This window comes from Melanaphis sacchari, unplaced genomic scaffold, assembly GCF_002803265.2.
Source record: "Melanaphis sacchari strain LSU unplaced genomic scaffold, SCAv2.0 Contig0_pilon_pilon, whole genome shotgun sequence".
Classification (NCBI taxonomy): Eukaryota; Metazoa; Arthropoda; class Insecta; order Hemiptera; family Aphididae; genus Melanaphis; species Melanaphis sacchari.
This window is the reverse complement of record NW_020270366.1, coordinates 1245710-1263351: the sequence shown is the minus strand read 5'-3', so window position 1 is coordinate 1263351 and position 17642 is coordinate 1245710. Positions and strand designations below refer to the sequence as shown.

The 17642-nt window shown below is 23.3% G+C and overlaps 2 protein-coding genes across 2 annotated transcripts; both read left to right on the top strand.

Moving 5' to 3' along the window:
- The first annotated feature begins 4506 nt into the window (after positions 1 to 4506).
- Positions 4507 to 8529, top strand: LOC112601402 (lysozyme 1-like). The gene is made up of 4 exons (XM_025349036.1): positions 4507 to 4675; positions 5961 to 6146; positions 7976 to 8049; positions 8221 to 8529. Exons 1-4 carry the CDS (start codon positions 4606 to 4608, stop codon positions 8350 to 8352), a joined length of 462 nt encoding a protein of 153 aa, XP_025204821.1. The 5' UTR covers positions 4507 to 4605; the 3' UTR covers positions 8353 to 8529.
- Positions 8530 to 10763: 2234 nt separating this feature from the next.
- On the top strand, positions 10764 to 17629 carry LOC112601396 (lysozyme-like). Its single transcript, XM_025349023.1, has 4 exons — positions 10764 to 10913; positions 15536 to 15727; positions 15836 to 15909; positions 17467 to 17629. Exons 1-4 carry the CDS (start codon positions 10841 to 10843, stop codon positions 17596 to 17598), a joined length of 471 nt encoding a protein of 156 aa, XP_025204808.1. The 5' UTR covers positions 10764 to 10840; the 3' UTR covers positions 17599 to 17629.
- The last annotated feature ends 13 nt before the right edge of the window (positions 17630 to 17642 follow it).

Sequence of the window (17642 nt, the reverse complement as noted above, 5' to 3'; positions counted from 1 at the left end):
TAATTTTAATAAGTATATAAAAAAATAGAAATTAAATAATATAATTAAGTATATTATTCGGTATCAGTAAATAAGAACTGTAAATTTCTTTGTTTTATTCCAAACATATTAATGACATCCTGAATGAAAGTATCCTTGTTTGCGTTAGGTTAAAATATTTGTAGTACCTATATTGTGATCTTTATAGATTTACCACAAATTATCTGCGATAAATTATTTTACGTATAGGTTATACAGACTACAGAATACGACCTATCTATGATGTTAATATACAATAACAATGAGTATATTTTTATATTTATTTCATATCTTAAAAGTCAAATAATTTGCCTCGGTAATAAGATAATATTGTGGTAATATTTTTTCCAGGGGGGGGGGGGCAAGTGCCCTGTCTTGCCCCCCCCCCCGGGCGCCCATGTTTCCAAATTAAATTCCCCCCTACCCGTTAGGTTAAAAATTCTACTGAAAATGTCGTATGATCCTACTAATAATTCGAGTATTGTATACTAGCAATTGACCTATCGAAAATTTATCTATAGATATTAAATCCATAGAGGGTACTAAAGCTTACCCGCCATAAACTATAACAATACAATATAAGAACTGTTTACATTTTGTTCAATCTGTTTGGTATAGCCAATATTAAAATTTATCCAAGCTTAATGTGTTTTTGCCTTACGTATATGTATTTAAAGAAAATTCAGAAATAACATATTAAATAAAAATCGAAAAATCGAAAAAAATCACATAAAGCTTGTCATTTATAGTTGAAATGTTTCGAATGTACCTCGCATCGAGTGGTGAATAAATAAAAAAAATAGTGGTTAATCATTGCAAACATTTTATAAGTTAGTGTGTATAAAAAACTGAAAAATGATTCTTACAACGTGAAACAGATAGGTCAACATCTATCCTAGGCCACTTTAAAGACAATTTACTAATATTAATAAAATATTATACATTTCATATCATTTTATTTCATATTATTGAATTTAACCAATTTTTTTCTTTTAAATGCATTGCATATACGAACTATAAATCAATATCGATGTAAATAGTTCATAAAGTAAGTATGAATATTAGGTATGTTTGTGGTAAAATAGTTTGTTTAAGCCCACTTAATTTACCATAGTTTAAATTTTAAACAATAGCTGTGTTCCTGCACATCGTATTGTGTAGTTTAACCGATATTTGTTACCAACATATTAAATATACAAAACACTAAATAGGATATGACTTCGGGGTGAAGTAAAAACACTTTAGGAACATTCGGATTTAGTATAAATGGTTTAAAAATAATAATATAATAAGTAATAACAGAATTTTTGAGTGTTTACAGTTAATATTTTTTAAGCTAAAAATAACTAAAGTAGTGAAAATTATGGTAAAACTACAAAAATAAAAACAACGAAAATTATAAATATATTGTAAAAAAGTCATGATACTCAACTCATAAATATGATATTGTCGATAATTATAATAATTAAAAAAATTATAGAATTAAAAATATATTCAATTACATTTTACAAGGATAAATGTATAGGTACTTGATAATACCTCGTAAATGCTTCAATTTTTTTTTTTTTTTTTTATCATAAACGTCAATGATGTATTAAATTTGTTCAGCATTCTTTCTTTTTATACTAGATTTAATACCACCATTTATAATATATAACATATCATTTAGGACATTTAAGAAATGGTGAAATATAATTTGAATATAATAGTCATATTTAGAAAATGCTTATATAAGTACTTAGTAAAAAATTCTTAAATTTTTGTTGTTATTCTTTTTTGAATTACAACAAAATTAATTTTTTCCAAAAATGAATTTATTTGAACATTTCTGTTTTCACACGGTTTTCACCTAGATTTGATTTTTTAACAGAAACCCACTCAAATCAACTCAATGCAAATTGAAGTAATTTCTATACTCTAAAATACAATGGCAGATACAATATAATTAAATAAAAACATAATTTTAATATTATAAAATCAATAAATTGTTTGTTTCCGTTGAGAATTTAAAAATATGAAAGTCGAATAAATAAAATGATTTGATAATTTAATCATCAAAACTAAGGAATCTTATTGGATTGAAATTTCTAGTTACTATTATTATATTAATATAACTATAAAATGATTATAACATAAGTAATCGTATTATAACATTTATAATGGACATTTTTTTTGTCCTTCGTTAATATATTATTTTCAAATTTGTTTTCTTTGCCCGTTATTTTTCGGTGAAGTCAATGATTTTTTTTTTTTTTTGTTCAACATAGATTATTATTTTAATTTTTTGCTTTTACACTTTAAAAATATTCAACCCTTGGAGCTATAATTTCAGGAAAAGGGTCCTATTACAGTTTAAAATTAATACATCGTGAAATATTTTATTTTTTTTTTTAACTTTTATTTTTAATACATACAATCTAGAAATAAATTTTACAGTAAGTATGTTTGAGGATTTACATTATTGGCATGATTGACATGACGAAGTAATCACCCAGTGGTAACAATTACTGACTAGAGAGTTAGAGTTATTTAATTTCAGGTTGCGGCTCCAATTTCGCTTTAACCTTCTAAGTGGGTTTCCAGGAATGGATTAATCGTAAAATATGTATCAAAAACTTGCACTAACTTACAATTTTTTAATGATGGAGTTTATATAAGCATAGTTAATAATGTTATGAAATATAAAATATACATTATAGTAGGATTTTGTTGAAAAAATAATAGCTATTTAAATAAATAGCGATAAAAAGTCGACCAAAAAACACGACATATAAGATACATTTTTAATTAACTACAGAACACGTGTGTGAATTATTACAGGAAATAGGACTTATTATTGTAATAAAAAAAAGTGAAAATTATTTAGCAATATTTTTGCATTATAGAAAATGTTAATATAAAATCATGATTTTACAAGATAGATCATTTTTATTGATAAAAAAAAAAAAAATAGTTCATTAATAAACTAAAAAATTTTAGATTTCAATTCTATGCATTTCAAAGCTAGTTTTTAGCGTTTTCTATTATTTTGTCTTATTAAAATATATAGAAATGGTATGTACTATTTAGTATTAACTTATATATAGGTGTTATATAAAAAAGTTGTATATTAAATATTTTATATATTTTACGTAATTATTTTGATTTATTAATTATATATTAGTTAAGATGTACTTTCAACAACTTATAAGTTATAATTAACACTTATAATGTAGGTGAATTTATAGTATTTTAAAGATAAAGTTACAAATTAAATATATATGTAGTCACATTTTATTACAGCATGTTATTTAATTTGAAATGGTTGATGAATAAAATTGATTAAAATATCATAAACCTACTTGATAGCAAATTTAGATTATATGTATATTTAACATTGTTGACTATAATTTACTATTAAATTTAAAATGTACAAATTAACAGTTCCAAATAAACACATTTAGAAAATTACATTACAATATAATTAATATAATATGCTTGTCCTTCATTTTATAAATATAATAGGTAATAGAAAACTATAATATTATTTTATATCATATTGACAACAAATTTATTCTTATATAAGTTTTTTATAACTTTTAAGAGTAAAAAATAATGAAAATGCTATTAACATGTTTTTAATAAGATTTAATGTTAAATAATAAAATAATTTTTATCATTATAATCATAAATACTTATCTTCAATTAATACTATTTTAACGTTTAACAATAATTATAAAACTAAATGTAAAACAATTATAATGACTATTATTAATCAAAAATGTATGTTAAACAACTATAAAAATATTATCTAGTTTTTTTTTATTTAATAAGTAAAATGTTTGATATCAAATCAAATTCTGCCAATTTTAATAAAATATATAACAAAATATGAATAAAATTAAACATCAAATATAAAAATATGTACTGAAAATAATATTTCAGTCTGTACTTGTTCAACACAGTAGGGTATTTTATTATTTTCAAAAATAATAATAAAATGTTGTTAGTGTAGTATAAAAATAGCTAGAACACAGAAACATAATACATAGATTAGATCTATACTATTCTGTGGTAATAATATTTTATTTATGAGTTTGGTGTTTAATGATTTTAGTATACGGTTTTTTTTTTTTAAATAGTCGACCTCCGTGTTCATTGAACTAGTGCAATCCAAAACGGCATTTCGTAAAACAATATCGTAATATTATATCATATTATGTTGTTAGATTCCTGGAGTAGGTATGATGGTTTTTTTTAAATATTTAAAAAAAAAATAAAAACACATGACAATATTCATATTATTACGACACATGAAAAATAACATCATTGACATTAGATAGACGGTTGACATTATAATATAAATAGTATAATAACTAATTATATCATTATGATATATAGTAAATGGTCGGAATTTATCGTCTGTACCATAAACCTTATACATATTATCTTTTAGATGGAGGTTATAAAATAATGTTTTAGGCTACAATCATTTAAATACATCCATTGTCTCTAAATTAGCTGTTATTCGTCTGCACACGTCGATCAAGTCGTGTTTAACGATTCAACTGCATCACGTACCCAAGGAAATTCATACTTCATCACAAGATGGCTAGTCACATTATTTTTATTACTACAGTTTTGTGTCTCATAGCACTGTCTATTTCTGTTACTGCCAGTAAGTGCATAATATCATAATGTATATTCAAATATTGTTACCGATATTCATCACAAAAATTTTAATTAGTTTATAATATTAACTTCGTTACAAAAATATTTACGACGTATATAAATAATATCATTTTAAATCATTGTAATAATTATGGTTCTTCTGCATTTAAATTTACGAATATACGTTTAGCTGGGTGTTATCAATGGATAACTTCCCACCCTTATTATTCGCCATCAATTTTTATATTCTCTTCTATTTTATCAAATATAATTATTGTACAAATAAATTATATAGATTTTAGATGTATTTTCTAAAAATAAAAAAAATTATATATGTTTTGGTGCGATACAATAAATTAATACTATAGTTTTATTCTAATCATTTATAATTATTATTCGAATTTCAAGACTTTAGCTGAAGTCTACAAAAATTCATTTGTTTTACGATTTTAACAATGTAAGATATTTTTTTACCCGATATACATAGTAAGGCAGTTAAATATTTATTTTTTTTAATTTTTGTTAATGTAATAAATTAAGTTATAGAAATTTTCGTAATATTTCGAATTTAACAATTAACGCTAATAAGAGTACTTTTTATTTGTTTTCAAATTGTAATATAATTAAAGTTTTAACTTCATCCTAATTAAACATATTCAATATAAATTATAATCTAAATGTAATAGATCAATTATTTAAAATTATAAATTGTCCAATCTAAAAAACATATGTGGGAGTCTGTACTTAAGTGTGGAAAATAGAAAGTTCAAAAAATTATTCTGAATAATTATTATAGAAAAACTAACACCACGTGTTACAAATATTCATATAGGTATAGTTTTTTTCTCAAATTTTCAATATTTTTATTTTTTTGAAAACCAATAGGAATAGTATTGCGGTTGTGCGTGCAACTTTTAAACCTTCTTCTTTTTTTTACTACCAATAAAGTATAAAGAAACACATATCATTGTTAAATCAATAAGTCCTTTGTTTCAATCTAAGTCAAACAGGATTTAATAATTCTATAAAAAAAAATTTGAACAACGCATAAAATGATACCAGATTGGTTCTTTTTCTTATTCATTTATGCAATTTGGAGAACGAGTAGGTACTGGCACAATTATTTATGTCATCAATACTATTGAAAATTCATTTTACGCTATAGTAGATAAAAGTTCAAGATATAAACTCAAATATTGATAAATATATGTTATATGATTTTTATTTTGTATTGTATTAAATTGTTTTTAATACGAACATAATAATAATATTTATCATTAATTATTTTGCAGTTCCTCACATACACAGAGTACCGATAGATAATGAATGTTTAAAATGCATTTGCGAAGGTGTTGGTTTTTGTAATCCCAAAATGGCGTGCCAGGGAAAGGTATGCGGTATGTTCGGTTTAACGCGGGAGTATTGGATAGATGCAGGAAGACCAATTACATCGGGAACTAAAACAGGCGATAAAGATGGTAATATGTCTAATAATATGAGTCCTAAATATCTATAATTATCTATTAATGATCTATTATGTGCACATAGATCACAATATTTGACATCCATGAAATGATAATATTAGATGTATTTTCTCAAATTAACAGAAAACAAAAAAAAAAAAAAATAAAAATAAAATAAAATAATGAATTGTGTAAAATAAACAGAAAATATTTTAATATATTATAGTAGATGATGGTCGTTAATTTCAGTAATTACACGATGACAGAACATAAATAGGTTTTTTGCGCATCAACGTATCTACATATTTACATGGGTGGTTTTAGACAATTTATAAAATTACGACAGATATTGATATATTGTATTAAAAATTGACTTAAAAAATGTGCGGTGTGTATGAATTATGTCCATCAAAAGTACAGAAACTAGGGACATTTATAAGGCATAAGCAAAATATTAGTTGGGTCCAGATTTTTTTTAGGTAGGTACCTACTAAAATATGTAACGAATAATGATAATATGCATGTTATATTTTCATCGCATGGCATTAAGATTTAAGAAAAATAAATTAAACTTAATAATTAAATATAAGCATTTGAATAATTATTTTATTTAAATCAGTACTTAGTATAATGCAATTATATGCATTAATTTATAACGTAACATTTATATTTAGAAGGCTAAAATTTATCTTAAATTCTTAGCTATTAAATATAAATAACAAAACAATCATTATAGATAAATTATCATATGATGAAAATATTAATAAAAATACGACATCACCAGCCCAATAATCATCGATAGTAACATCTAGGTATAAATCACACAATATACAATGCTCGACCAATCATATTCTGTCATGCTTTTTAAACATATATCGAATAATATATTTAGTACATATTCAAATACTTTTAAAATATTTTAGTTGTTTATTAATATATTTTTTTTTTTTTTTTTAATGATTGAAAATTAACGTTTATAGTTTATACATCAGCATATTTAATGAAGTAAAAATAATATTGAAACTAAAAAGAAAACAAATCTATTTAAAATACATAGATCGTTCACTTTTTAACTGTATGATTAACTGTCAAAATATGACAAAGAAACGATTATTATAATGTATTAATATTATTTTATAAAAAGATTAATATTGTTTTTTTACTTATTTATAACTATAAAAATAATTGTATGCAAACTGCATTATCAAGTGTTAAAAACTCTTAATAGTTTAAAGTAAAATGTTATCCTTATAATTATAATAACACGATTACATAATATTCTAGTAATGACTTCCATGGTATTTTAAAATGTTTAGGCATTTAAAATATAGTTTCTAAGTTAACATTTATACTAAATATAAAATATAAAGAATAGTCATTATATATTTGAAAATTACTCGATAACATTTTCGAAAATAGTATGATTCGGCAGTTTATCATTTTTTGCGTGATGTTTAAAAGTACACAGCACTTTGTATTATATTTCAAAAACAACCGTATTAAACGAACAAAAGTAAATTCTGGAAGTGTCACGCACAGGATGTTATAGTATTATGTGTCCAATGTGGTTGAATAATATTTTTGCTAAAATTTGTTAGATAAATTATCTTTTACATTCTTTCATATCCCCTGATGTGAATCTTTTCTGTTGCATATAATATCATTATGTATAAGAAAAAAAATTATGTACTTTTAGTCGAAAATTATTAAGAATATATAATTATAGTTATGTAAACTATGTAATAAAAGTAGCCTAATGTGTTATAATATTTTATACTTGCAACAACGTTATTTTTGTTTAATAATATATAATATATGTATATTTTTTTTTCATTTATTTTCAGCATACGAGAAATGTGCCCAAAACCCTTATTGTGCCAAACAGTCAGTAATAAATTACATGAAAAAATTCTATGAGGTAAACCGTTTGATTAACTATTATAATTAGTTGTTGTATACGTCGTAGGGATAATCAAATTTTCCATATTTTTTGATCAACTGCTTATTTTTTTTATATATATAGATATATAATATATACATTTATATATTTGTTTTTTAATATTTAATTTTACTCCTATTTTAATTACAGGATTGTAACGGAGACGGTATCGTTGATTGTTATGATTACGGAGCCATTCACATGCTTGGAGGCTATAGATGCAAAGGCAGGCTGACCGAAGATTTTAAAGAACGGTTCTTGGCTTGCTATAGTAAAAGTTAAACCTATAAGAATAAACTGGCATCATGATTTTAGACACAATTAGGATTTCCTAACGACAGTTCAGACCTTATCATATGCTCAATGATGATAACCTGAATATTGATGGGATAAAATTTCACTTACGTTTAGTTTGAAATATTCTACATATCTTTAATTTTCTTATGAAATATATTTCTTATTTACTATTAAATAGTTAAATTGTATATTCTTAAGAATAATAAAAAATTAATTTAATTATTATTGGTTTTTATATTTTTAAAACTTTAATATTGTAAAATAAATAATTTATCAATACAAAAACAAATAACGGATACTTGAAGATTCATTTCTTAGGATACTCTGTGACAACTCATTTGGTAACTATGTATAATATTTTAATTCGTGGTTAGCATGCAAAACAGTAACTTAATCTTTAAAAAAAAAAAAAAAAAGTCTCTCACGGTCACTACAGGTTTTTTTTTTATTCAAACAATTCTTATGTATGTAATTGGAAGGAATAATAAAAAGGATATTTTATTATTTTCTATAATAATTAACTATATTATAACTTATGATATTTTATATTTTAGAAAATTTTTATAAATATTATTATTATTTGGCACTGAATATAATATGTACTAGGCTTATATTTACCTTTTGTTCATTATTATTTATTACACAATTCACAATTTTATTCATGAATCTCGCTAGTTAAATAAAAAAATTAACATACTTTATAAACCAATATCGTAATAATGCATAATAAAGACAGAGACTTTAAAAGCTTGAATAAATCCTTGATAACGTTTATTCTAATAACTAATTAGAAAATTATTTGTGTGAGCATATTATCTTTAAAGCCTACGTCACACTTTTTTTATTTTATTTATAACTGAACGAATACAATTAAACACAGGCTACAAAATATTGATAATATTAAAACTCAAACTGATAAAATACATCTTAAAAATTATGAATATTTAGTTTATAGTTTTAGGACCAGGTAATCTCAATTAAGATAAATAAATAACATTACACAAATATAATAATCATAATAGTTTAAAATATTCAAAAATTGTAATTTCATTACTAAATCGATGTTTGAAAAACGTTAATTGCATAAAATTTAATGATTACACTTATTTTTTTTTAAATATCCTTTCAATTAGTAATATTGGGACTATTATTCATATATTTTATAAGATCATACATGTAATAAATCAATGTTAGACGTTTTTAATGATGAGTTATATTTTTTTTGAGTAACTGAACATTTTTAAAAGTCCTATAAACTCTATTTAGTAAACCACGAGCTCAGCTCAGAACCGTTTTTCGAATATGCGATTATTTATCATTGCGTTCACATTAACGACAATATATATATATATATATATATATATATATTTAAACAATACATTGCGCAAACCTTAGTAAAAGGAAAAGACTAGAGGATACGAGTACCATACCCCATCTCTGTATTCTTTTCAGCTTTTATTTCGTTTCATTATCCATCAAGAGTATAATATTTTGTCAGTATGATGAAAAACTATATCAAACATTTTCTATAACAGATATCACAGTGGTCACTGCAACTATACTATTTTTAAAGATGTATGCACATACAATATCACAGTGTTTTTGAACATTATGTTATTGGATATTTTTTTAGAGGATGCTTTTAAGCTGATTACTACTTTTTTCTCAGAATTTTTAATGTAAAATATTACAAACACAAACCATATTAATTTTAATAAATATATAATATTATTTAATTATAAATATTTATCTACATGTATTTAAAAATAAAAATTACTATTAAAATTATTCGATATTTGATCAAAATAACCATATTACGTAAAATTGTAATAATTATCAATTTATCATTATTTTTGTTGGTCATTTATGTTAATTTTCTTAGCGTAATTTTATAAAAAGCTACGTTTATTATAATTTGGTGGCCGAGGCTAGTTATAAATAAGACCAAATTTTAAAATTCATAATATTACGAACATTTTCTCCGTATATTTTATAAGACTAACTCTGAATCAACAATCGAAATACCAGATATAAATGTATACAATTCAATCAAACTTTTAAGATACAAATAAATGGACTTTATAAAAATATAAATCCATGCCAATAACTCATCATATACTTAATATTATATGTGTTACATGTAAAAAAACAAGATATTTAAATATTGACACGTGTAAGCATTATAGTCTTATTGCCTACTATAAAAACGTGATAACATATGCAGTATTAAATGTATAAGGAAGCAGATGAATCAGATAACAATTATTATTAGTAAGGTTTTTATGTTTAAAATAAAAAACTACAGGTGGCCCTAGAAATGATTCCAAGTAACGTACAAGTGGGGATATTTTGAGAACACCTAGGCCAAGCTACTTTAGTATCAACTGGTGAACACTAGCCACGAGGTATCTTCTACCCCGTGTGATCTATACGACACTCATTGTGCAAAAATCCGTCGAAGCAGTTAGATGTCATGGGCGCGCTACTACAATTCCTGTTACCGATAATTTTCTTCACGTTGGTTTTTTCTCAAAACGATTTACAAGGTAACTGTAATATTTTGTTTTCCATACAAATTAATTTTATTTTTATTTTAATATAACCTGAGAACAATTATACCAAAATATTATAAAGATTAGTAACAACATTTTGTTAAGAACCAAAATATTCTTTATGAAATTAATTTTTTATAAATGTAGATACTCGCCTATATTTTAGGTATATACCTATCACACAAATAATATTGTTTAAAATTAATTTAATGTATACCCTATTTCTTTTACATAATTTATTTTATATTTTAGTTTAAAAGATATAAAATGTATTTAGTTTTGTGTGAATTAATTTTGCAATAATTATTATCTTAACTTTAAAAATATAACATTATAAATAAATAATATTGAGTAAAACAAATTTTCCATAAATAGTAAATGATTTATGAAATATCAATTTAAAGTTTAAGATTCACGAGTATGTGTACCTGATGTATGTCTTGTTGTTAAACCATATAATTTACTATTTGGTGAACAAATACGATTCAAACGTAAGCAGCTACAAAATTTTGTACAATTTATATATTTACTAAGACAAATATTTATTTAAAAACACGTAACACGAAAATATAATGATGAATAATAATAATATACTGTTGACCAAAATTAGTAACATTGTATATGCACTAATTTCCAGTTTAACCCACACATATATTTTATAACATTCATTACTAATAGGTAATAAATAACACGAAAATAAGAAAAACAAATATTTTATCATTTTTATAAATGTTCATAACTGTAATAAATACTTTCTTATTTGATTAAATAAATATCTCGAATATTACACACGTGCATACATTTTTTCGATTCATTACTTATCAATAATATAGGTATTTGATTTATGTCTGAGATTATAAACATTTATTATATGTGCATATTACTTGTATGCTATATTGCTATATACTATTCTATTATTATAATTTTGAGTCACCACTATAAAATAAATTGCATAACTTTGGTGTATCATTGAAAATATTTAGTTGTGACGAAGTCATTAATAGTTACAAAAGTTGCGCTATAATAATATAAATACGAAATAAATTATATGATATAGTCTATAACTTTCAAAGTATATTCATTATTTTAATTACATTAAGTTTATATTATTCAATTTAAAAAATGTAAATAATTTATTTGTTTTTTCGTTCTAAATTTATATTTCAAGAATAATAAATGGGTAATTAATAGTATTAAACACTATAAGATATAATTAAAGAATTATATTTCAATATAACCTAACAATTTGACATTAGATTTTCATCATTATTTTAAAGACAATACTTATAATATAAAAATTTTTAAAAATGTTTCCATACAAGTAGGTATGTAACTTAATTTTAAAATACTTTTAAAACAATATTTAAATATATATTTTGTCCCAACTCTCTGGAAGTTATTAAAAGTTATTTAAAAACTACTTGTAAACTATTTCATAATGGTATTTTAAGGTCTAATTTTGTTTTTTATTAACTATTCGTACTTAATTGAATATAATATGTATTACCTATCTCATTAAAAATGTCTTTATACGGGCTTTAATAGTCACTTCGTTACACATACCGATATACACCCATAATACAATACCGTGTAATACAATATATAATACTGGCACCGGCATTCGATTAAATTAATATCTCGTCGTGGGACACTTTCATTTAGAAAACGGTATTTAAACTTGAGTCCCCACATTTTGTAAAAAAAAAAAACAACATAAAATTGCATACATACCGCAGAAATTAATATGTCTTTAACAAAGGTAGGTGTACCTAACTAATTATTTATAATTTTTATATCATGCTGATAGTGTTAATCAAAACGGTATTAAATCCTATATTGACGCGTGTAGCGAATAAAGAAAATATCAGTAAGTAATATTGTTTTACTCCACAAATGTGTGTACCTATACCTACGCTCACACTGATTTTGTATTCAATTTCTGTGCCAATTCTGAGAGCTGTATAATGCGCATAATATAATACAGTTGGCAATAGTAATTTGTCAACTTCGTCCATTTGTTGTATCCTGTTAACATGGTGGGTATTTCCGTCCAGTTAAAAGCATTACCAAAACGCGTAGGTAGGTTTGCCACCCAATACCTTTTTAGTCCAGTTATAATGATTCGATGGCCTCGATTTTCAGGTAATACACTGCAGTTTGCAATACAGTGTCCAGATAACTTAATTTTCAGTAGTTGTGTGTATAATTATTTTTATAAAATTTAAATATCAATGCACAAATTATTTATCTTCAAAGTTACCAATTGTGTTACTAACATAAAAAGCTACAACTTCAATAAACAGCTCAGACTGCACTAAATTGCAATAATAAACTCAATTTAAATGACACTAAAATGAGATAGCTGGTAAATATTTTTGTGTTTTACAGTTTTTGTATTATTTGTTTACGTTCTTAAGACATTGATTGGTATAGATATCACATTCTATTACTTATAGCTATTTAAAAATGATATTATTCATGGTATGCTCATTTTTATTTGAAATTTAATAATAAATAATAACGATAAAAAACTAAAAATAACTTTTTCCTCTTAGATTCAAGCACTCATTACGCTTAACAAAAATAAACATCATAAATAATAATTGCAGAAACCGTGTAATATATTATATTTGAAATATAAATTATGCATTAAATGTTTTTAATGAACATAACTATGGCCAGGTATAAAAACAAACTTTATCGGATTTATGTTTTAACAACAACTCATCATATTCCATTAATATATATAAATTATTTTAAAACTAAAATCATTATAAAACCACATGCAGTTTGTCATACCTACGTAATATTATTATAATTCACATTTACTTACGCAGTAGTATCTAAAAAAAAAAGAAAAAAAGTGTGATAAAAACAAAACAGAAATGTTTTAAGCAAAACTGTAGACTATAAACAAAGTACTATAAAAAAATATAAAAGAATTTATGTTGAAATTGTATCTTGAATTAATAATTTTATCGTATTTGTATAAAGTTTTTAAATTTATTATATCGCGAACACGACTAAGCGTTGTTTTTAAAATTCAAATTGATAAGAAATATTAGGAAATAATAAATAGTAATACATAAATCCACTCACCAATCACCATTACCTTTATTATCGACATAAACAAATAATATAAGTTTCACCTCTTAAAACTTCTTAAAGGATATCAATAACATGTTGAAGGAATAATTTATTCACTTAAATATTAAACATTAATTAAATATGTTAATAAATAGTTCTAAGTTTTTAAAAACCAATTGGTACAAACCTACTAATTTTCTTTATTTTAAAATTCCATGCAAATCAACATATATTTAGAATAATTTTAACACGACTATTAAGAATGCTTATTTCGTGAATTACCTTATCAGATTTAATATTATGTTAATAGATGTTATCATGCAAAGAACTGATTGCCTTTTATAAATTAACGGTATTTAGTTCATTAAAGACATGTAAAGCGTTAGTATAATTGCCTAAATGCCGTTAAAAATTAATTTAAATGATAAAATATATGAAAAAAATAAAGTCAAATGATTACTAGTATAGGTGTAGTCTTTAAGTTTGACAGCAATGGTACATACGTCCACTTGTTTACGATTTTTCCAATGTTTATTGATTTTGTTAAATTATAATAAAATTTATTTAAAAAAATATGTACGTATAATGCTGCAGTTATAAGAAAATTAAAAATATTACCTTTCTAAACTCTATAATGTATCATTTGTATTTAAAGGAATGACTATAGAAATATAATTATTTACAACCGTTATAATTTTGTAATTGTAAAACAAAAATCTTAAAAAAAAATTTTAAAATCTTAAATTCTTTATACGTATATTTTTATTGTAAATATGATCTAAATATAAATAATATAATTTTAAACAGATTAATGATGATTGATAAGTAATATAATACAAATTATGGGATTATTTATGAATTTTAAAAATCATGAAATTATGAAAAAGAAGTTACATTATTTGATAATCTAAATGTATTATTTAATTTTACACAAATACGATTTTATGATAACTTTTAAAATTTTAATGTTATTTATCAGTTTTATTATTTTTTTCTTTACTTTCTTCATTTAAAATTTTTATTTTATACTGAAGTTAAAAATGAAGTTTTTTTTATCAATTATAGATTAACTTATGCACTTCAGAAATTCAATGCAAGCAACTTCCGGACTCAAATTTATAGTATACCATTAATTTAATGACATTATACAACCCGGTTTCATTTTATTTGTATTTTATTGATTGGTCCAAACTTACCCAAAAGGTAGCAGTTTCTTTTCTTCATATGAAAATATTCAAGTAGTTTTCATATTATTACACTTGAAAAAAAAGTGCAATTTAGCCATTATGGGTTTTCAATCCTAATATATTTTAAATTTTGAATTATTATGCTATAACAACCTGATAAAATACAATTCGGTTAGTATAAAAAAAAGAATTCAATAAATTATCCAAATTTTAATATTAACAACTCACAAATGTCAACTTCAGAATTTCTAATATAACTATCGTAATAATATCATCAAGAACTACTTATTGGTTTCGTGTGTACATGACTGAAACATTTGAAAAATGTATTGTCTTTTACAGAAGAATTTCCACCTGGGTGGACAGAAAAATGCATTGGGTGTATGTGTGAAGCGTCTTCTGGGTGCAATCAAACACTCGAATGCATTGAACAAAACGAAGTTAAATACTGCGGTGTATTTTTGTTAAGTGATGTTTATTGGCAAGACGCTGGTACGCCTGTACTTCAAGGAGATGACCCTACACGAATTGGAGGTATTACGTTGTATACTTAATATCTTAAAAATAATATTTTATAATCATTTATATTGTAGTTAAATATAATTTTTATTTCGTTCAAATTTGGAAAACTTTTTGTTTTAGCGTTTGAAAGATGCGTCAGGGACCCGTATTGCGCAGCTAGAGCTGTAAATCAGTACATACAGAGATATGCAAAGGTATTGGATATTAAAAGATAAGAAAAATAAATATTCATAAAATAATAGAGAAGTATAATTTTTTAATATTTTTCGTCTAAATCGATTTAATTACAATACGATTTTTAAAATTTTTAACATACGTGTAGTATCGACAAATAAACCTCAACCCACATGTGATCTAATGCATTTAAAATTTTTAAAACAATTATTCCTAATATACTATATTAGCGTTTTAATCATAGATACTTACATTATTTACTATTGTTTAAACAACACACTATTTAGCAAATGAATTTTTTTGAAGTGTATTTTGAAACGCTCAATTATAAACACATTATCAATTTCTACCTTAATTATGCAAGTAACTAATATGTATTTTTGTATAGTGCTCTTGGGTAAATGTGTAATACTGTTTTTCCTATAAATATAAAATTTGTATAAAATATTTAACAAAAATCATTTTACTGAATGTTGTTTCTTGATTTGTTTAATTAACAAGATATACACGCATTGGAAGTTTGTGTAGATATTTATAAAAGCTATTTTCTAAATTGTCAATTTTATAAAAGTTTAAATCTTCTTTTATAGAAATCTGTTGTTCACAGGTAGGTATCTGTTATTATAACCCTACAATAATAAATCTTAAAATATAATTTCACTAAAAATAACTAACTAATTTTCGTATTAAATATGAAACTATTCAAAAATATAAATTTTATTGATTGTATAATTTGTAGTATAGTTAATAGTTTAAAGTAAGAACGTGCAACATTCAAATTATCTAAATTGTTACTAAAATATTATTTGTATATTGCCACATACTTATTTTGATAGTGGGTGTACTTACAATATCGACAATATTTTATAACAACCAAAATCACACTTTTATCCATTGGTTATGTTTATTGCCTCAGTCCACAAGTTGTGGACAACATAACCATATTAATGTGGTATTTTTCATGTTCTTCTTTACTTATGATTCTAATTTTAATAATTTTATATATTATTATTATTCATAATTAATATAACTGTGTATAGATTAATACAAATATATTTTAAACGTTATTACTTTTAAAACAGTCATAAAAAACACGAGTATATACTATATAATATATATATACATCGAAGCTTTAATTAGAAATTCTTATTAACTAACTTAATTAAAAAATTTTAATTTAACGTAATGCTGTTTGCGTTTTGTCAAAAAAAAATAATAAATATATTTACATGGCTATGTAAGTGCTTAATGTGAACTTATTTGATAAACATCATGATACATTTTTCATTTAAACTACACATACGTTAATTCCCATTATTTTTTGATAACAGCTCTTTGATAATTTACTTTTTAATTTAATGATCTTGTTTCAGTTGTAGAATCTCATAACTTTTAATTCATAAAAATGAAAGTAATATGTTGCTCATTACTACACAGTTTAATGTATAAAAATAAATACAAGTACTTAACATGAGCGGTTTAAACAAGCAATAATAATTATATTCTGTTCACTTATAGAAATTAATGTTTAATAATGCGCCAGTTTGATGTATCTGCCTAATGTTGAATATTTTCAGGATTGCAATAAAGATCGCGTACTGTCGTGTGATGATTATGTTCGATTACATTATTTTGGAGAAGCTAATTGTGAAAGACCAATCACATCACTTCCATACTACAAAGTTTTTAGAAATTGTATTTCATCTTAATTTAAAAGTTGTTTTATTTTATATAGAATATTTTATAAAAAATA